Consider the following 22,030-nt stretch of genomic DNA (forward strand, 5'->3'; position numbering starts at 1 on the left):
AAAGTTTCTATGTGAACTGAGGCAGATTCCTTAATATCTCGATGATTCAGTTTCCTCATAGGCAAAGTGGGGAGATGAATAATTCTTATTTTTTTTTTTTGGTTTTTGTGGGGATTTAATAAGGTAATACAAGTAAGCATTTAGAACATTATCTGGTACATGCTAAGATTTCAAAATGCTTATTACTATGATTGAAAATATGTGTTTGAAAAAGACTTTTCACTCTATCTGCTGCATAAAGATTTATATAATTGCAATTTCTGGTTTTTGTAATTAATTTTCTTGGAATGTTTTAGTTCAGCTTCTTCACATGAAGAAGGTAACATCTGTTATTATCAAAAGGTTAACTAATAAAGAAGATAAAGGGACATTGCTCACTGTTTGTTTTAGAAAGTTGTACTGACATAGAGTAATAAAACAACAGTGTCTCCTTTATATGTGTTTGAGGGAAATACTTCTCTATAAATTCCACAGTGTCAGTTACAAAATTGCCCCTTAGTTTCCATAATATGATTTTTTTTTCCTATCTGTGGAAATGAAGATTCTACCTCTGTTCTGGCCAAAGTTCTTTGTAGCTGTATCCAGATGCTTCCCCCACCCCCAGTTCTTCCCGCAGCCACCATTAAGGAATCTCTTACTGCTTGGAAAAGTTTTAATATTCAGCAGGTTAACGAAACCCATGGTCAGCTTTAGAATTTTCGTCTCTGCTGAGCTTTCAAGGTGTCAAGACCCTAAAATAATATGAACAGCAGGAGTACTAAATCTTTCATTATTTCCAGTTTCCCCTTGAGCATACTGACTTTGCAATAAAGAAGCTGTCATTTACACTCTTCTTTATTGCAAGGTGGGTAATAGCTACAGGGAGAAAAATAAGGAATTGTGTCAAGTTAGCCTGACTGCCATTATGATTAATGTGTAATCATTGCACATTTGCATCTACTCTTTTTATATACAGGTACTTCATAGATTGGAAGAGTGATGGGGACAGCTACTTTACAATAGATGGAACTGAAGGAACCATCGCCACTAATGAATTACTAGACAGAGAAAGCACCGCGCAGTATAATTTCTCCATAATTGCGAGTAAAGTTAGTAAGTATGGCATGGACAGAATCAATGTTATACTGCAGTTCTTTGGATTGAACACTCTTAAACGAGTCCCTGCTGAGGTGTTTTTCATTTTTGGACTGACAGCTGAGTGGTCTCCTGGGGAAACTCAGAAACCTGTTCCTTTTCCTCGTAGCGTAAGTCCGGAGAAATTGTGACAGCCGCCAATGAGCCCTGTTTGCAGACTTGCATGAATATCTAGCAGTGAGTGCATTTCATTGTGTGACCTCATCCCTTTCAATGCTGTGCCCGCAAAAATCTGCCAGCTTTCCAGCTTCTCTTCCACACCGGACCCCTGTATACAATATTGGGAGCTTCAGAGGCCAGGCAGGAGGAATTCATTATCACACAAAATAGCCCATTCTGAAATATTTTCTCAAACTGAAGAGAGTATTCTTAAAATCACCCCTCTTCCTTCTCTCTTTTTTCGTAGAATGTAATTTTAATGTGATTTTTTTTTATAAATGTCACTGTGGAATATGCAGGAGCTATAAGTGGTTTTCTTTAAGGAATCCCTCAGAATCAATAGGATTGCTAGGACGGATCCCTTGTGTTCGTGTCTGCTTGGTCCAGAAGACAATCCTCTAGACTGAAAGTGGCATGGGCCATATGTGTTTGTCTGGACAACTTAGGATATTATCGCAGCTTCCTCAGGTAACAGATTAGTCGGGGGAATGGTGACTAATGGTTTTCAATGTAGTTTGCAAAATGAGTGCATCTCCCAGTCATCTGCTTCTGGTCTTGTGAAAGGCTTGGGGAAATCCCTTCTGAGTGTCTTTCATTTTGTTTCCTTCTTATTTTATTTTGTTCATCTGCTACTTTGGCAGCTAATTTCCTTTTTCTGTGCAGGGGAGAGCTGAATGTGAATATTTCTGTTGAGGGGTTTTTTGTTCAGTCTCCACTCAGTGGGTGTAAATATTAAACAGTTTCGTTTATCTTCAACAATTGTGACTAAACAAGAATAGTTAGACACCTATTCTCAGGCCTTAATGATGTCTTTAACCGATTTCATTACTTCTAGGTTATTCTGATTATTAAAGGACAGACTTACAAAAAAGAACATGCAGCTTCCACCTTGTTTCTTGGAACACTGACCTGTCACATAAAAAAAACTGATTACCCTGAGGCTACCATTCTAGAGTGGTCACATGTGGGTGGTCAGGTTGACCATCCCAGTTCAGCTCAACCTTCCCATCATACCTTCCAGGGTGCTGAGTATGTGAGTGAGACTGTCTTGGAAAGTGTACTAGCTGAATACCACAGTGTAACATCCACCAATGCCGTGTGAAACAGAACATGTACCCAGACCAGCCCTGCCCGGATTCTTACAATGTTGTGAGAATGTCTAAAACAGTAATTATTTCAAGCAACTACATTTTAGGGTTATTTGTTGTGGCATGGCAATAGATAACTGCAGAACTCAGTGACACCGTAAGTTGGAACTGTGACCCCTCGCTTGTAGGATACACGTTCTCCAGCCTGTCAGAGTGGAAAAGAGAGAGGGAAACACACAAGTCTCTCTTATCTGCCCGATATGATACTCCATTGGCTGCCACTGCTTCTAGGACTAAATGGACTGGCAGGAAAGGCTGCTGCCCAAACATCGTCTTCTTAAGTGAACTTTGAGTTATCTGACGGTGCGGGTTCTGGGCATCCCATCTGCATAGGAACGTGATATGAGTACTCAGTGGTACATCTTCTGGCTTCTCAATTCCATGGCCCCCTTGCATAGAAGGCAGTCTTCTTGGGTGAGTTTATAACATGATTTCTCAATTTTAGCTTTCGGTTTGCCCACTTGACCCTGAGGAAATTCACCCATCCTTGTTACGCTGAACAGGTGTTTTACAAGCTGCTCTTGTACCGTATGATTTCTCTGTCCTGCCATCTCCTTACAAAAATATGTCCTCTGTACTCAGGCTTTGAGAGCAGATCATCCAGTCAGCTCCCAGAGCTGCTAGAGCAGACATATCGTCAAGAGATCAGAATGCTGGTCTTCCCTTTTTGGAGGACACCTGTCTTCTTTTGGGTGTTTTCCTGAAGACTGCTTTTGGGCTTGGCATCTTTTTTCGCCTCCTATACCACATCCGATTACAGTTACATTTGTTACTCATCATTTCTTTCATGTCAGCTCTCATCTATGTTACTCATCGAGTCTTGGGGGATAGCTTCACCATACTGTAGTTAGAAAATAAAGTTTAGCTTTAAGATCTTCAGCAAATGTGGTCAAAATGAATTGTTTGTGTTATAGACTGTAAGACCTTCCTGAACCATTCACTCTAATGGCTTATACGTAATAAGTGACAGCTAAGCAGAGACAGTTTCTTCAAATCACTTTTATTTAGCAAAGACATATTGCCCATAATAAAAGATCATTCATTAGAAAACTAATCTTACTGAGACTTTCGTCTTCATACACACACACACACACACACACACACACACAAAACGCGCGTATTTTTCAAAGTAGGACTAGTAGGCTTCTGTACCTTAACTGAAGATCAAAGTCTGCAGATAGTTCATTAATCACCTGTTCTGTAGTTCTGGAAGGTCTCTTCCTCCCCAGTGGCTATGTAGACCACGAAAACATCATCATTGCACGATAGTAGCACGTCTGACACCTCCAGCCAGAGCCTTGTGCTCCAACTTGTAGAAGATGAGACGAGAGTTTGTGCTTTCTCAGTGAAGCAGGCACCACTGATTCTCAATTTTAGATTTTTCATATTTAGAGAAATTCATTTTCTTTTAGCTATCGACATGATTGGGGCACATGCTGGCTCTAGAATTTACTTAAAGGCAAATTAGGAAACCCTCATGAGTAGATTCTCATTATTTATGTTGGCCCTCACTGGGAAATATGTAGAACTGGGATTTAGACACATAATACATTAATACACACACACACACACACACACACATATATATATATATATATACATATATATGTATATATACACACATATATGTATGCATATATATGCTACATATGTATATATGTCCATATATATCCATATATATAATCATTTCTAAAATATGTATCTCCCTGATCTGTTCTAGTATCTGTTCATAGACCACTGTATTTTAGAGTCCTCAAGGAAGTCTGCTGGGGTAAATGCTATGCAGTCATGTGAAAAATAAAGAGACTAAACACATACCTCATGATAATTAACGATTTACAGTAAGAATAGCTTATTGTGGGCTTTATTTTGCTTGAGTTTGCAGAGTTTAAAAGTAAAATGTATTCATATTCTAATGCATAAGGCTGTTTTCACTGATCAAACTAGCCAGCTAAGCAGGTAACCATTATCATGGTGAATGACTGAGAAATAAATAGCTTACATTGTACTGGCAAGAAGAAAAAAAACACGTAAGTATACCTTATTGCACATTGAACTAGCATATGTTTCAGCCTGACCCTTACATATAAAATCTCAGGCAAAATGAAATGTTACAATGATTGAATAACTTTAATTAATTAAAAAGCAGTCATTAATCAGTGTTGCTATAGTTGGAGGTCCAAATAATTTATAAGACTCCTAATAATTCTTTATGCTTTACTGCTTTGCTGTTTTTATGATACTAATTCTTGAGAATCTTAAAAAAGATAGAAGCTCCAAAAATTCACTCCATTCAAATTATCAGAAACTATCAACACGCAAATGTTTCCAATATATTTTTGGTGTTGCTGTAACAAATATCGTTAGACAAAGATAATTTAAAATATCTACATTAAAGCCCTAAAACATATTTTATATAATTACGAAATAAACAAATGATACCAGAGACAATTCTTTTCTCAGTCATGTATTTATCCAGATGGCAATGGATTGTTTGCATTTATTGTGGAACAGCTCAAGTATCAGTGAATTGACTCACTAACTGTCATTTGGGGAAAATTTTGTATGTAAATATATCATTATGAGTTGGGATCAAATTGTTGGGTAATTCTTTTTTTTGAGGTTATTTGGCATATAAAGCTATTTTGTTATAACTTCATTTTACTTCAACATAATGCATAGGATATCATCTTTGTATGTACAGAAAAATTAACCTCTGGCATTACTATCCATAATTCAGACTAAACACAAATTCATACATTTGTTGTCATAAGCTTGTCCAGAGTGTCATTTATATGCAAAACACGATTTGTTGTGTTTTATGAGAAAAACAAGATGAAGTCTATTCTTAAGGATATTAAAGTTTAGAAGTAGTTAGAAACTGCTTCTACACAGAAAGCTTACTTTCTGTGTAGCTTACTACACAGAAAGAATAGATTTGTTTAAACAGAAAGAAATAGATTTTGTGGTACAGTTTTCTGAGGAATTCATCTGCCTGCATGCCACGTAGCTAGCCATGAAATTATGTTCTTAGACTAAAAGAGAAGAAAGTACCTAATTTTTCTAGAATAATAATAAGCAATAATAATAATATAAACTAAACAAGTCTTGTAGCTTGATATACATTAAATGAAGATGAGGATTATGGTCCACACTGTGAGCGGTAGGAAATGGAGGCTCAGAGTTATTTCCTTTGCAGCCCCTGTCACACCTGGGGTCGTGACCAAAAGATAATGGGAGTCCTGGACTCTCTCCCCGCAAAACAGAATTCCACAGGGACAGTTGCTCACTTGCCTGTGCTTTATTAGCTATATTTTAAGTAAGTTGTTAGTTAAACTAGTCATAGTGACTTTCATACGCATAAGTACAAAATAGTGAAAACTTATTTATACATTTGCAACATACATATAATTAAATTAAAATTATTGTTAGTCTTGCTATCTATCTATCTATCATCACCATATCTGTCATCATATCTATCTATCATCTCTATCTACCTGTCTATCTATCTACCTAGGTCTGTCTATCTACCTACAGTTCTGTAGTGAATTGGCATGTTTCAGAAATTTGATATATACCGACTCACATTTATTAACTATTTGTATAAAATCACCATGTTTACTTATTTTTCTGTGATCATATTAAAGAAAGTCACTTGAGAAGAATTTTTTAAATTATAGAGAGTTGAACATAAAGTGAAATGGCATCTATAGTCTTGTTGACCGTAGGTGAAGGAAAATACACCAACAATCATGGTGCTCGCGGGTCATGATCCACAGAAGTTTCCTGGTTTATTGGTTGTATTGAACCCACTTTTGCCTCTCAGTTTAGTCTGTTTTTGACATTCATATATTTCATTTGCTAGAAGGTACTAGGCTCTGTGTTAAACTCTGGAGGCTTAAAGACAAATATGACTCAGCTCTTGCTCTCCAGGAATTCAGAATATCTAAGGGCTTTGTGGTATTGCAAATATTTAAAATTAGTAATAGGTTTTCTCTAGTGTGTTCATTGGGAGGAAAAAAAACTGGCTGTATTTTTAAAGGTTCCTTTTTCTTTAGAAATCATGTTTTTTAAAATTTTTTTTAATGTTTATTTATTTTTGAGAGAGACAGAGACAGAGCTTGAGTGCAGGAGGGGCAGAGAGAGAGGGAGACACAGAATCCAAAGCAGGCTCCAGGCTCCGAGCTGTCAGCACAGAGCCCGATGCGGGGATCGAACCCACGAAATGTGAGATCATGACCTGAGCCGAAGTCTGACGCCTTGCTGGCTGAGCCACCCAGGCACCCCAAAGCAGATGCCATTTTTAAATGAGGAAGCCTAATAGCTCCAGTGTATTTTAACATACTAGGAAAGTTGTGTTTGTTAGTCCTTTACAGTTTTCCAAATATTTTCAATTACATTTCTCACTGGTTCCTGGAAATATTCTATTATTTGGCCAGTATTTATTGAATATTTAGTACAAAAAATTATAACTGTAATTTGATCCTCGAATGTGAACTGGGCTCTCTCCCAGCATGGTGGCTAGATAGCAACCCAAGTGTTACTCTTCGAAAGTAAGTGATTATCACACACATACATGGGCAGATCTCAGGCAGTGTCTTCTTATCCTTTGAGTTCACTGACCTGTATCATACAACAGTGCAAAGCATAGTGAGAGGACTTGTATTCCAGTCTTGACTCTGACAAGAAAATGTAGGGCAAGATCACACCAAAGTTTCCTCACCTGTAACTGGGGATTGATAGATCTGTAATTTTCAAACTTGTAGATAGATTATCAGGATACTTCATCAGATGAAATCTTATGTGGAATCCTGATATTCTACGTTGAAGAGAGCTGTGGATAAAGCCAGGGTCTTCTTTTGCCCCTTTATGCAAAACCCCCCACACCGAGGAGGATGGCACCAGGGACCTAAGTTGCTATCAGTTCTGATTTCCCTGTTAAATTTAAAATATATTTTTCCCATCCATGAGAATGAATGTTTTTCCATTTCTTTGTGTCCTTTTCAATTTGTTTCATCAGTGTTTTACAGTTTTCAGAATACAGATCTTTCACCTCTTTGGTTAGGTTTAGTATTACACTATATGTTAACTAACTGGAATTTAAATAAAAAAAACTTCTAAAAAGTAAATAAAATTTAGTTTTCCTAGGACTTATTAAAGGTTACAATGCTAGTTACTAGTGAACCATTTCTGAAAGAGATTTCTGATTATAAGTTCCAAAAATGGGCATACTGTGTCCTTCTCTTCTCATATGTTCTTCTGACAGTGAGGCTGACATTCCTTCCATAAAGAATTGGGTTCTGTCAGAACACCTGGGTAGCTCAGTCGGTTGGGTGTCCAACTTTTGATTTCCACTCAGGTCATGATCTCGTGGTTCGTGGGTTCAAGCTCTGCTTCAGGCTCTGTGCTGGCGGTGTGGAGCCTGCTCTCTCCCCCTCTCTGTCTTTCTCTCCCCCTCCCCTGCTCTCTCTCTCAAAAATTAATAAAGTAAACATTAAAGAAATTTAAAAAAGAAAAAGAATTGTGTTCTATCTTCCTTTCCCTTGAATTTTGAAGTGGATTAGTGACAGCCTTGACTAACATAGAGGAGGTGTATTTCTATGTGACCATCTTAGGTCATAAAAGCAAGAGTTTCTGTCTGATTTCTTTTGTTTTTAAAATACTTGCCCTTGAACTTTAGCCACTATGTGCATTGCAATGAAGCCCAGTCTACATAAAGAGATCATGAATGAATATTCTTGTCTATCCTTTCACCCAGACCTCTAGCAAACCACCAGCATCAAGTAACATACATGGGAATAAATGGAACTTTAGATGGGAAAAACACCAATTCAGGAAGAAATACAAGTCGCCTTGCCTTTCCTTTCCTTTCCTTTCCTTTCCTTTCCTTTCCTTTCCTTTCCTTTCCTTTCCTTTCCTTTCCTTTCTCCTCTCCTTTCCTTTCCTTTCCTTTCCTTTCCTTTCCTTTCCTTTCCTTTCCTTTCCTTTCCTTTCTCCTTTCCTTTCCTTTCCTTTCCTTTCTCCTTTCCTTTCCTTTCCTTTCTCCTTTCCTTTCCTTTCTCCTTTCCTTTCCTTTCCTTTCCTTTCCTTTCCTTTCCTTTCCTTCCCTGCCCTTCCCTGCCCTTCCCCTCCCTTCCCTTCCTTCTCTTTCCTCCCTCTCTCTCCTCTTCTCTTCTCCCTTCCTTCTGCTTTCCTCCTCTCCTCTCCTCTCCTCTCCTCTTGTCTTTTTCTTCTTTTCTCTATGGCTTAGGTGCATTTTATTTGTTTTCTTTCAGAATTATTCTACAAAAGAACTAAGTTAAAACTCAAGTCTTTGTCAAGAGGGTAAGAACAACTTTCTCTTTCCCAGTGCCCACCACTTGTCCCCATGTTCCTCAGTTGTGTCACTGCTGCAGTGCATGTGGGTAGAGCGCTTACTACTTTCATCTCACACCTAGCCCCAAAACGGAAGAGACCTATCACCTAGTGCCCCCTGCCCTTAGCCCCCTCCCTCACAGATTGGTCTGGGTTACAGGAGTCCATGGTAAGAACTGTTGGGATCCAGTAGGAGTTCTGAATCCCAGAAGGCCATGGTGAGGGCACAGCCCGCGGAGAATACTTACTCATCTAATTTGTTGCCCCCGTGAATGCTGTTGGGCCCAGCACAACAGTCACAGAAGCAAGCTGCACATTCTCTGTCCAGATAGAACCAGGACTTGCAGCCTTAGCCAGAAGCTGAGTAATATAGTGCAGGTAAATACAGTCATACTTGAAGGGGCAATGACCATCCTACCATATGAAGAACCAGCTTTGGATTTGGATGGTCTAAGCCTTGAAGCTCCTGATGAGTTGCTTCTTCTCAGCCTTCTTGCTCGCCCAGAATTTGTTGGGGCTGATGTAGCTAGAATGGACATGATACAGGGGACAGGCCCTGATGATGTCTTGTGGGAAGTCCTGTCACCTCTTTTGCCAGGTGCACAGGCAGCTAGGCAGTGGGCATGGGTACAGCCTGGCAAGATACCTCTGACTTGTTCCACACCCTGTCCATGCAGATGCCACATGCCACATGCTCCCTCTCAAGGTCAGGACTGAAATGGGGTCATGAGCTCCCAGGCAGGGTCTGCCTTGGGCTGAGACTCCTGAGAGTAGTTATGATCCCTGTCATCAGATGATGGAGTCAGGGACTTCCAGAAACAGCCACCAACCTCCCTGCCTTGCTGTCCAATCCCTCCATGTCAGGCTCTGTGCCCCAGCAGCCCCTGCTCAGCCCTCGTCCAAAAGCACAGAAGTCAGGTAAATGGACCTCGACTCCCACTCCAGGCCACCAAGGGCTATGAGTGTTTACGGCTCTATCTCCATAGAAACAAACTTCTCAAGGTGTCTGGGTGGCTCAGTCGGTTGAGCGTCCAACTTTGGCTCAGGTCATGATCTCATTGTTTGTGGGGTCAAACCCCTCTTCGGGCTCTGTGCTGACAGTCAGAGCCTGGAGCCTGCTTAGGATTCTGTGTCTCCCTCTCTCTCTGCCCCTCCCCCACTTGCACTCTCTCTGTCTCAAAAATAAATAAACATTAAAAAAAAAAAGAAAAAGAAAAGAAACAGAAGCTTCTCTGGAAATAGGGACACTTTCCTGTAGTGAGTAAACATCACCTGGATCACTAGTGACAAGCCCCTTGGACAAAGTTTCTGCATGGTGGTTAGGAGCAGGGACTGCTCTCCCCACCATGGATGCTGCCTTAGGGCCCCGCAGGGTCCATTCCAACTCAAGCCCTAGAAAAAATCCTTCTTTCTTTTTAGTATATATTTTAGTATTTCTTATCTCCTGGATTAGTTATCCATTGCTGCATGATAAATTATCATACAATTTCTTTGGGGCAGACATTCTAAAAGGGTTCATCAGAAAGGAATGGCTTAATATCTGCTCCAGGAAATCTGGAAGACTTGACAGGGGAGCTGGAATCTTCTGAAGTCTCGTGTACTTCAGAAACCCAAAGTCACTGAAACCTTTCACTTTCTGCAACTAACCAAGTTCCAAGGGGCTATGTCAGTCTTATTATCAAAGAAGACAGCATATTTCAGATTCATTCAAATGTTGTATCAGTGTTTTGTTCCTTTTTTTGTTGGAGTATTCTTCATTGTACGGATATGCCACATAATGTTTATCCATTCACCAAATATATACATTTGACCTGTTTTCAGTTTTGAAGTATATACCTAATACTTTTATGGCTATGTGCATACAGGATTTTGGGTGGACATTTATTTCATTCTCTTGGGTGTAGAGTGGAGTTGCTACCTTATAAGTTCATATTCAATGTTTATAAAAAGTTCCAATCTTTTCCAAGGTGATTATGCAATTTTATATTTCCACCAGCTGTCCTTTCTATCAGCAATCCATTTGATTTCTCTGAGCGATGATTTGTGAATTTCAGTTTATAAGTCCTGCATTTATTTTGTTAAATGTATTCCTAAATATTTTATTATCTTTGATTTTAATGTGAATTTAATTTTTTTCTCAATTTCAATTCTAGTTTGTCCTTTGCTGCTATTAAGTATGTAATTGCCTTTTTTAATACTACCCTCTTATCTCATGGCCTTGATACACTCCCTTATTATATCCATTAGTTTCTTTGGGGATTCTTTAGGATTTCCTACCTATAGGGTCATGCCATTTTTTAAACAAAAGTAGTTTTATTTCTTTCTTTCTGATCTGGATACTTTAATCTTTTTTTTAAATTTATTTTCACTTAATTGCATTATGTAAACCCTCTAGTACAATGGTGAATATAAGTGGTAAGACCAGTCAATTTTGCACTGTACCCAGTGTTAGAGAGAAAGCATTGACTTTTTCACTGTCGAGTATGATGTTAGCTATGGGCTTCATGAAGAGAGACTACATCACGTTGAAGAGCTCGCCTCCTACTCATTACATTTTTAGAGGATTAAAAAAAAATTATGAATGGCTGTGATTTTGTCAAATGCTAAAATTGTGAATCTTTTTGAGATGTCCATGTGTTTTTTTGTTTGTTTGTTTTCTTCTATTAATATGTGTTGTCAATTGATTATTCTTGGAGATTAAGTGAATCCTGTATCTTTAGGATAAATGCTATTTGGTCATTATGTAGTAATTTTATATGACCTGGAAGTGATTTGTTAACTTTTTATTAAGAAATTTTTGTACTTATGTTTATGAGTGAAAATAGGTTATACCTTTGTTTTCTTGTGATGTTTTGGATTGGCTTTGGTATCAGGTTACATACAATGAATTGGTATTTACTTCTCTATATTCTGAAAGTTTGTGAAGAATTGGTATTATGTGATCTTTAGAAAGTTATTGAATCCCCCCAGTAAAGGCATGTTTGCGTGACTTTTTTTCTTGGTTTCAGATATTTTTAATTACAACTTGATTTTTATTCATTTGTTTAATGTATATTAAGATTTTGTATTTCTTTTCAAGGTCAATGTTGGTAATTTGTGTCTTTCTAGGAATTTGTTCTGTTCATTTATGTTGACTAGATTTTTTTGGCATAAATTAATAATATTCTTTTATAGGAATTTAACTCATTTATGATAAACAGTGATTTTTTTTCCTTCATTCTTTGTTTTTGTAATTTGAGCTTTAGCTTTTTTTTTCTTAGTTGAAGCTGCACTTGAAAATACTACTAATAAACAATTCTAAGTGAGACTGACTCAGAAAGCTAGGGGAGCTGACTGAGATATTTTCAAAAGGTGGGGAAAGAATATTTAACAAATATCTTTGAAGGGATTAAGGATAAAAATAATTTCCTGATTTTAATGTGTGAACTAAAAACTATTAATAAGTTAGTTATTAACTATAAAGCAACATGGATCAATAATAATTGGATTTAAGCGATTTGACTACTAACAGCACAGTAACTAATCATGTAGGATTTTGGTTATTTCAAATTTACTAAACTTTTTTTTTAATTTCATTTTTTTTTAATTTACATCCAAATTAGTTAGCATACAGTGCAACAATGATTTCAGGAGTAGATTCCTTAATGCCCCTTACCCATTTAGCCCATCCCCCCTTCACAACCTCCAGTAACACTCTGTTTGTTCTCTGTATTTAAGAGTCTCTTCTGTTTTTGTCCCCCTCCCTGTTTTTATATTATTTTTGTTTCCCTTCCCTTATGTTCATCTGTTTTGTATCTTAAAGTCCTCATATGAGTGAAGTCATATAATATTTGTCTTTCTCTGACTGACTAATTTCATTTAGCATAATACCCTCTAGTTTCATCCACATAGTTGCAAATGGCAAGATTTCATTCATTTTTACTGCTGAGTAATACTCCATTGTATATACCACATCTTCTTTATCCATTCATTGATCAATGGACATTTGAGCTCTTTCCATACTTTGGCTATTGTCGATAGTGCACGTGCCCCTTTGAATCAGCACAACTGTATCCCGTGGATAAATACCTACTAGTGCAATTGCTGGTTCGTAGGGTAGTTCTATTTTTAATTTTTTGAGTAACCTCCATACTGTTTTCCCGAGTGGCTTTACCAGCTTGCATTACCACCAACAATGTAAAAGAAATCCTCTTTCTCCACATCCTCACCAACATCTGTTGTTGTCTGAATTGTTAACGTTAGCCATTCTGACAGGTGTAAGGTGGTATCTCATTGTGGTTTTGATTTGTATTTCCCTGTTGATGAGTGTTGTTGAGCATTTTTTCATGTGTCGGTTGGCCATCTGGATGTCTTCTTTGGAGAAGTGTCTATTCATGTCTTTTGCCCATTTATTCACTGGATTATTTGTTTTTTGGCTGTTGAGTTTAATAAGGACTTTATAGATTTTGGATACTAACCCTTTATCTGATATGTCGTTTGCAAATATCTTCTCCCATTCTGTCGGTTGCTTTTTAGTTTTGCTGATTGTTTCCTTCACAGTGCAGACACTTTTTATTTTGATGAGGTCCCAGTAGTTCACTTTTGCTTTTGTTTCCCTTGCCTCTGGAGATGTTTTGAGTAAGAAGTTGCTGCGGGCAAGATCAAAGAAGTTTTTGCCTACTTTCTCCTCGAGGATTTTGATGGCTTCCTGTCTTACATTGAGGTCTTTCATCCATTTTGAGTTTATTTTTGTGTATGGTGTAAGAAAGTGGTCCAGGTTCATTCTTCTGCATGTCGCTGTCCAGTTTTCCCAGCACCACTTGCTGAAGAGACCGCCTTTATTCCATTGGATATTCTTTCCTGCTCTGTCAAAGATTAGTTGGCTGTACATTTGTGGGTCCATTTCTGGGTTCTCTATTCTGTTCCATTGATCTGAGTGTCTGTTCTTGTGCCAGTACCATACTGTCTTGATGATTACAGCTTTGTAGTATAGCTTGAAGTCCGGGATTGTGATGCCTCCTGCTTTGGTTTTCTTTTTAAAGACTGCTCTGGCTATTTGGGGTTTTTCTGGTTCCACACAAATTTTAGGATTATTTGTTCTAGCTCTGTGAAGAATGCTGGTCTTATTTTGATAGGGATTACATTGAATATGTAGTTTGCTTTGGGTAGTATCGACATTTTGACAATATTCTTTCTTCCTTTCCAGGAGCATGGAATCTTTCCCCAGTTTTCTTGTGTCTTCTTTAATTTCTTTCATATGCTTTCTATATTTTTCAGTGTATAGATTTTTCACCTCTTTGGTTAGATTTATCCTAGGTATTTTCTGGTTTTTGGTGCAATTGTAAATGGGATTGCTTCCTTGATTTCTCTTTTTGTTGCTTCATTTTTCATGCATAAATGCAACCAATTTCTGTGCATTGATTTTATATCCTGAAACTTTGCTGAATTCATGAATCGATTCTAGCAGTTATTTGGTGGAATCTTTTGGGTTTTCCATGTAGAGTATCATGTCATTTGCAAAGAGTGAATGTTTGACATCCTCCTGGACGATTTGGATTCCTTAAATTTACTAAATTTATATCTGAATTTCCTCACTAAGTATTCAGTGATAACGAGTTTCTACATGGCAAAATGTTGATAATCATGCTCATGCTAAATGGTGTCTAAACAAATTACACCATTGTTGTCCCAAATACAGATTAGCCGAGTCAGAAAAAATGGTCATGATTTCCTCAACATAATTTTCTGAATTATATGCATCAATGAAAAAACTCTGTATTACTCTAATAAATTACATTCTCTTGTACAAAGTTCTGTGCTTACTTGAGTGCAGTAATTCTTGAACAGAGTTGTTACTGCTTCCCCAACTGGCATTTAAACACATAAGGTCACATTTTGAAACCTTAATTATGAAAGAATTTACAAATTTACAATAGAGGAGATAATAATATAATGAAATCCATAAACCCATCACTCATTTTTGACAATATGAAGCGTCATTTTATAGCTGTTCTATTTTTTTTTCCTCAATCCTTATTGGGGCCTTTATTTTTTTAATTGCCACAATGATGACCGGTCACGTTTAATTTTAAGTAACTCCAAAATCCTCCAGGGCACAGGAAGATCTCACACAACAAATTGTATTAGCTAAATTACCAAAAGCATCTTTTTGAGAAATACTTTTAATAATATGATGTTACAATAGTGATTATATTTTTGTGACCTATTTACTCATTAGGCAAACGTTAAAATCTATATTGCAGAAAGATAAATAATTTGAAACGACCAAAAGGGAATTTCTCATGGGTAAAAACTGGCTTAAATTAATTTGAATACCATGCTTACACATTATAAAGGTAAATCTGCATTAAAAACACAATTGCACCAGAAGTCTCGTCCCTTTTGGAAGACAGCCCATCCTCACCCCAGCTTCCCAAAATAAAACTCTGGCCCTGGAAAAACAAAATAAAAATAACAGTTTCCTTTTTATATGGCCTCAGGACTTATACTTCGATACTTCACATGTAACATGGAAAGTGGAGCATGATTTTTGTGTTGTATAGAAGTTGAATAGGTGAAGTTAGGCACATGAATTTACTAAACCAATCTGTAACATTAATTTCTTGTCTATTTTTTTCAATAGCTAAATACATTTCAATTTTTTCTAATACACAGTATGTAACAGAGTTTAAGAGCACTAATTTGGAACTAGAAAACCTGGATTCAAACCCCATCTTGTTAGTTCCAACTTGTGATTTTTGCATGAGTCACATCCCCTAACTGCTCCCCAGCATTCTGACACTATATGTATCACTATATACTGTGAACCCTAAAAGAGTTCATCTATGTAACGTGTTTTAGAATATAGGTACACTGTAAGCATTACATAGTATTAGGCATTAATTCTGTTATTTTTTATAATCTCTAGCTTTTCTTAGGCATGTGAACCAAGTTTAACCAAATTGCTGACTTTTACCTACATACTATGCTATAGGAGTAATTAACACCAATAATAGATGTGGAACCAAATAACCTCCATGAAATTCACTTGGTAATACAAGTAATGCGATTTACCAAAGGTGATCTAACATTTCGTATAGCACCACCCCTTATTTAATACAACCTATGAAGTAGGGATTATTAGTACCTTGTGTTTTACATGAAGAAACTGAGTTGAAGGTAGATTAGGTAACTTGTGAAAACAACCAGACATTTTCTATCAAATAGTTCCCTCTGGCCAATATAAATTATTAAATCATAGATAATTTCTGCATCCTTCACCAAGATTACCGATACACCTTCTATAAATACATCCCATATTACAAAATGCACCATTCATCCTCTCTTTGTGTTATCTGTGTCTGTACTGGTACATGATGACAGATTTCACTGTGTCACGTGTGAATATGTGAACATTTATTACGATGCTGTTTATAGCGCCTATTATTTTCTAATAAATTTTAGTACTGCAGGATCAACTTAGACTTGTCAGAATCACTTATGTATTGGGATCTTGTATGCTTCTTTAAAAAATTCAGAAAGAGGTCTAAAATAATACTAACATTATGAATCTTCAACAGCACTGCAATGAAGGATTTAACACATAAACCAGTCAGTAGGGAAGTCATGGTGCCATTTACACGGTACTTGGATTTCCAGAGTCCTGGGTTTGAATCTTAACCTCCCGTAATCCTGCATGTGTGACTCCGGGCAAGGTCCTTCAACAATTTGAGGCAGTTTATCCATATGTGAAATTTAATAAGGTAAAACTTTATAACAAATAAGGTAAAAGGTGCATTGTTAGGCCTTACTAATTTAATTTTATCTAGTCTTCTTCAATAAATGACAGGAGGCAGATAATCTATCAGGGGCTGGAGCTACAACTTGTGATTGGATTTTGGCAGACACTTTTTCAAAACAACATTATTTTTATACTGAAGGAAGAAAATCTTGTTTATTCTTTCTTATCACCAGCAAGCAATTTTATGGTGTATACTAGCTTTCCATAACCTATGTCTTTTACTTCCTTAAAGCTGTATTTTAATTTTTACTTTTGAAAAGCCCTCTCTCCTTCATTCTTCTTGTAATTTATCATCCTTTTCAGGAAGAATCATTTTGAGAGAACTTTTTAAACATAGATGATCCTACTCAATAAAGTTTTAATTATACGGACACAACATAGAAAACATGTTTTATCCAGTGAAAATTATCACTACTGGTGAAGATTGGTTCTGTGAACTAACTCTTGTATGATGGCTACACGTTTGACAAAATACTAGCCAGATGGTTGACCTTATCTTTGGCGGTGAGTGAATTTCAGGGATGAACCCTGATACAGTTCACTCCTGGTGCTCTGAGAGCAAAGCACTGATACCTTACTTATTCATCCTTTTATTGTTTATATTTGGCAAAACACCTCAAATTTTCCCATAAAGGAAGGATCCTTTAGATTCTATATAATGGCTAATTAAAAGAAAAAATTAAGACCATTTACTATAAAAGCAATAACTGACCGGATTTTATAATTGTCTGTTTTTTTTTATGTTTTCAATAGGTAACCCGTTATTAAGCAGCAAAGTCAACATATTGATTAATGTCTTAGATGTCAATGAATTTCCTCCAGAAATATCTGTGCCATATGAGACAGCTGTGTGTGAAAATGCCAAACCGGGACAGGTAACTTATTAATATTGTTAACTAATAGCATATGAAGACTATATGCATGTGTTTCAGGTTATAAGCCCACACATGAATAGACACACACACACACGCACACACACACACATACACACACAGAGAGATGTCTGTGTGTGTGTGTGTGTGTGTGTGTGTGTTTACATTAAAAAAAAAACCCACAATGGATAGTAAATTCAAAAGTTAAGGGTGATTTATGGATGTACAAGTAACACCACAGGAGATAAAGTGATGCTAGCTTAGTGAACATTCTTTGTATAACTAAAAAGCCTAGGATTGCAGATCTGCTCTGTTTTCCTTTCCTTTACTGTGGAATTTCTATGGACTCTGTGACTATAAAGAAGCAAACAAATTGAGAATGCATTCTTCTAGTGTTTCTTGCTTTGGTCACATGCTTTATGAAAAGGTACAGAAAAGCTCTATAGCCCATTAAAAATTTAAGGCTTCTTTCTTTGGTGGCCTTGAGTAGAACATCTGGGTTACTGAAAATCTCTGAATTATATTTTCCTTAAGTCAATATTGTTCTGATTCTAGTGGAAGATCTCATGAGGGAGGACACCATAGTTAAAAAAGTTATATCAAAATCCTAGAGTTAATGTGAGTGGTGTTGGGTAGCCAGTTTTTGTTTCTATACTATTACAGATGAGTGGATAAAATAGCATACCATGTTATAATGTAATATGATGGTATGATATGACATGATATGATATGATGAATCAAGAATGAGCAAATGATGAGAGTGTGTCATGAAATAATAATATGATTAACCCAATACTGTGCACCTAGGTCCAAAGGAAAAATAGATCAGTATGATTGGTTTGCTTTCTATTTTAATCACCTTTAAATAGCATAACTATTCATTTAAATAAATTTGAAGTTTTAATTCTTACAGAAAAATTTTAATATTTCAAACAGTATTATTATTCAAAAAGATCATTCTTTAATCTTCAGTATTTGTTTCAATTTGAATGCATTAAACTGATTTGTAGCAAATCTGTCCCATAATCCTAATCCTGTGATGTCCACTAGCTAGGTAGCTATTAAATTGAAATTAAATAAATTTAAAAATCAGTGTTCTCTTTCACACTAACCACATTTCAATTGCTCAATGGCTGTATGTGATGAGCAGCTACCATTTTTTTTCTATGTAGATATACAATATTTCCATCAATACTGAAACTTCTAGTGTCTTGTGTTGCTCTAATCCTTTCTCTGATAATTTGGAGAAAGTATTAATGTTATTACAGCATGATTTGTATAGTAAGATTTCCCATTTGATAAATTTGCATCCTTAATTTTGAATAGACACAGAAATGCAGAAAAAGGTTTAATCCTCTATCCCCTTAAATGTACCCACAAATTACATGGGATAAGCTCACCGCCTGCTTTAGTGTCTGAAATAGAAGCACCTGAATAAATGTTTAACAAATAATAAACTTATTTGTTTATTTGAGAATGTATTAAGAGGTTTTCTGAAATTCCACAATGTAGCAATTTCTCAATTTCCAGATCCCTTCACCCTCACCCCCATAACCAATCCTCTACTTTTTAAAAGATAATTAGGGATTTAATTCTTTTATACCAATCAGACTCTTGTAATGCACACAATGAAAGTCCTTCGGATATAGAATTCCATTCAGTGCTTCTCTGCTTGTCTAGTAAATGAGTTTAAAAAGTTGGGAACAGTAGAAATGACCTGAGGTAACTTGTTTTTCTTACATCTGGACAAAGTGGTAGGTAATCCGTGGGGTCCTTGGACGCTCTTTTTCTAATAAACATCTGTTGGGCTTTCTACTGGGTCACATTTATGCACAAAGCACAACCCTGAAATATTACTAAGTTTTAATGGAGTGTGGAATGTGAGCATTTTCTGCTTTTGACCCAGCCATCTTCCCATTGTCTAAGAATTATGCATAGGAACGGTCTATCTCTTCTGGCCTATAATTGAATATGTATGTGTGCAAGTATGTATACATGTATATATGTGATACCTGGCAAGAGACAACAGGAAAAGAAAAGGATGATACTATCTAAATCAACAATGGTGAATCACTGAAGTGTGAGAGGTTTTTTACTTAGCGTAATGACTCCCAAGTGTCAATTCCAGATAAGTGCCAGTTTAAACCAAAATTTTCTTCTCTGCTGTTTGAAAGGACATTGCTTCATTCTAAAGTTATGTTCTTGATATTTTTTGGTGTTAAAGAACTTTAATTTAGTAAATGATTATGCTTGCTGACAGTAGTTAATGGCAAAACAAAACAAAACAAAAAAACACCTGGCAAATCAATCCCTTAATAAGTTACAGAAAATTTGTGGATGGGAACTATGATCTGATTAAGCATATGGATTTATGTGAAAGAAAGTTGAAGTTTTATAGAAGTGTGACCGATTTACACTGAACTAGACACCTGGATTTCTCATGAGAAAATCAATTTGTTGGGGCGCCTGGGTGGCTCAGTGGGCTAAGCGGCCGACTTCACCTCGGGTCATGATTTCATGGTCTGTGAATTCGAGCCCCACATTGGGTGAGCAACTATGCTGTCAGCTCAGAGCCTGGAGCCCGCTTCGGATGCTGTGTCTCCCTCTCTCTCTGCCCTTCTGCTCATGCTCTGTCTCTCTCTCTCTCCCTCAAAAAATAAACATTAAAAAAATTAAAAAATAAAGTAAACCAATTTTTCAAATTACAAATTACCAATACTGCTTCAGGCACTAAATTTCCTAGTATGTATGCTTATGTGTGAATGTGTGTATGTGTATGTAAGCCTACATGCACACAAATATATGGGGAGGTAGAACATAGTACTAAGACTGAGTTTTAACCATGAAATGAAAACAAAAAGTATCAAATGAATCACATGTTTAGGGGCCCCTGGGTGGCTCAGTCAGTGGGTTGTCCGACTTCGGCTCAGGTCATGACCTCACAACACGTGAGTTTGAGCCCCGCATCCCGCATCGGGCTCTGTGCCGACAGCTCAGAGCCTGGAGCCTGCTTTGGATTCTGTGTCTCCCTCTCTTTGCCCCTTCCCAGTGCTCTCTCTCTCTCTCTCTCTCTGTCTTTCAAAAATAAATAAGCATTAAAAAATTAATTAAAAAAATAAATCACATGTTTAATGTCATTGTGCTAAGACACGACGTGTGCTTTGCCCACTGTGACCACAATGTAGTACTTGAAATGTAAGGTCTTCCTTTGGCAAATTCAAACTTAGTCTAAAAGAGTCATCACCTGAGCAGTCCTCTGCCCTCACCCTCTTCTACACACAATTCCTGAAATTCTTTCTGATGCAAAGCCATTGCATATGTTAATAAATAAAACCTCAAAGCCATTATAATTTGGTTATCTGTGTAGTGAATTATCAATTTCACAGTTTGGCTCTTAGAAGTTATTTTTAATCTCCAAATTCTTAAGGGCACTTTACTGAAGTGTCAGAATTTTAACTACCAGACATACAACCTATGGGAGAGATTTGGGAAAAATTTTAAACACGATGGTTAGTGTTTACTTCCTAAAAACATTTTATGAGAATGCAATTAGCATTCTGGCCCGTTGGGGGGAAACAAATAAAAGAACAAAATCGGATATACATCCTTTGAATTTCTCTTTCTCAACATTTTATTTATTTATGAAAATAAAATTCATTCTCACAAACGTAACTATACTAAAATTTTGCTGTCGCAAGGGCTTTTAAATAATCAGCGATTTTCTTTCCAGTAAGCATTTTCGTATTTATGTTAGAAAGAATTTATTTTATTTAGTTTAAAATGCAAGCAAGTGCATTTTAATTTTATTTTGCTTATTAGTGAGAATTTTCAATGCTGTTAAGCTTTTTTTACTTTTAATTTTTTTTTAACGTTTTATTTATTTTTGAGACAGAGAGAGACAGAGCATGAATGGGGGAGGGGCGGAGAGAGAGGGAGACACAGAATCGGAAGCAGGCTCCAGTCTCTGAGCCATCAGCCCAGAGCCCGACGCGGGGCTCGAACTCATGGACCGTGAGATCGTGACCTGAGCTGAAGTCAGACGCTTAACCGACTGAGCCACCCAGGCGCCCCAAGATTTTTATTTATGCAGATATTGATTTGGAATTGGCCCAGACAGACCCTATAATTGTACCTGCCATTACGAACTGTAAATGTTTGGATATTTGTTTATAAAAATTATTTGTAAATAATTGGTCCACCGACATGAATCTTAAAAATGTCATTTATCTCTCCTTGCATGCATCATTGAATAAACTTACTAGCCTGGGATGTTAAGTTCCCTTTGAAACTCATGACTGACTTCAAGTTTCATCTCAACTTTGTTTCAGATAATTCAGATAGTCAGCGCTGCAGACCGAGATCTTTCACCTGCTGGGCAGCAATTTTCCTTTAGATTATCACCTGAAGCTGCCGTCAAACCAAATTTTACAGTCCGTGACTTCAGAAGTAAGTTTAACCGCATAAAAACGTACCTCTTGCCATGTAACTTTGTAAAAGGGCGCAAAGGTAGCAACCCATGTTTTTCCTAGAAGCACTCAAGTTCATAAAATGTGGAAATCCATATATGAGAAATATGAAATTCT

The 22,030-nt window shown here is 36.8% G+C and overlaps 1 protein-coding gene across 2 annotated transcripts in view; it reads left to right on the top strand.

Moving 5' to 3' along the window:
• The window catches only part of CDH12 (cadherin 12), a 269,762-nt gene that overhangs the window by 239,631 nt on the left and 8,101 nt on the right, over positions 1 to 22,030 (top strand). For both annotated transcript variants that reach the window (XM_047074362.1, XM_047074373.1), the window contains 3 exons: positions 956 to 1,092; positions 17,329 to 17,450; positions 21,776 to 21,893. In XM_047074362.1, coding sequence (XP_046930318.1) covers positions 956 to 1,092; positions 17,329 to 17,450; positions 21,776 to 21,893 — 377 coding nt within the window. The remainder of the gene's footprint in view (positions 1 to 955; positions 1,093 to 17,328; positions 17,451 to 21,775; positions 21,894 to 22,030) is intronic.

The sequence above is a fragment of the Lynx rufus genome, unplaced genomic scaffold (assembly GCF_022079265.1).
Source record: "Lynx rufus isolate CCGP_SWC_20201006 ecotype Redwood Valley unplaced genomic scaffold, mLynRuf1.p SCAF_1, whole genome shotgun sequence".
NCBI classification, from domain to species: Eukaryota; Metazoa; Chordata; class Mammalia; order Carnivora; family Felidae; genus Lynx; species Lynx rufus.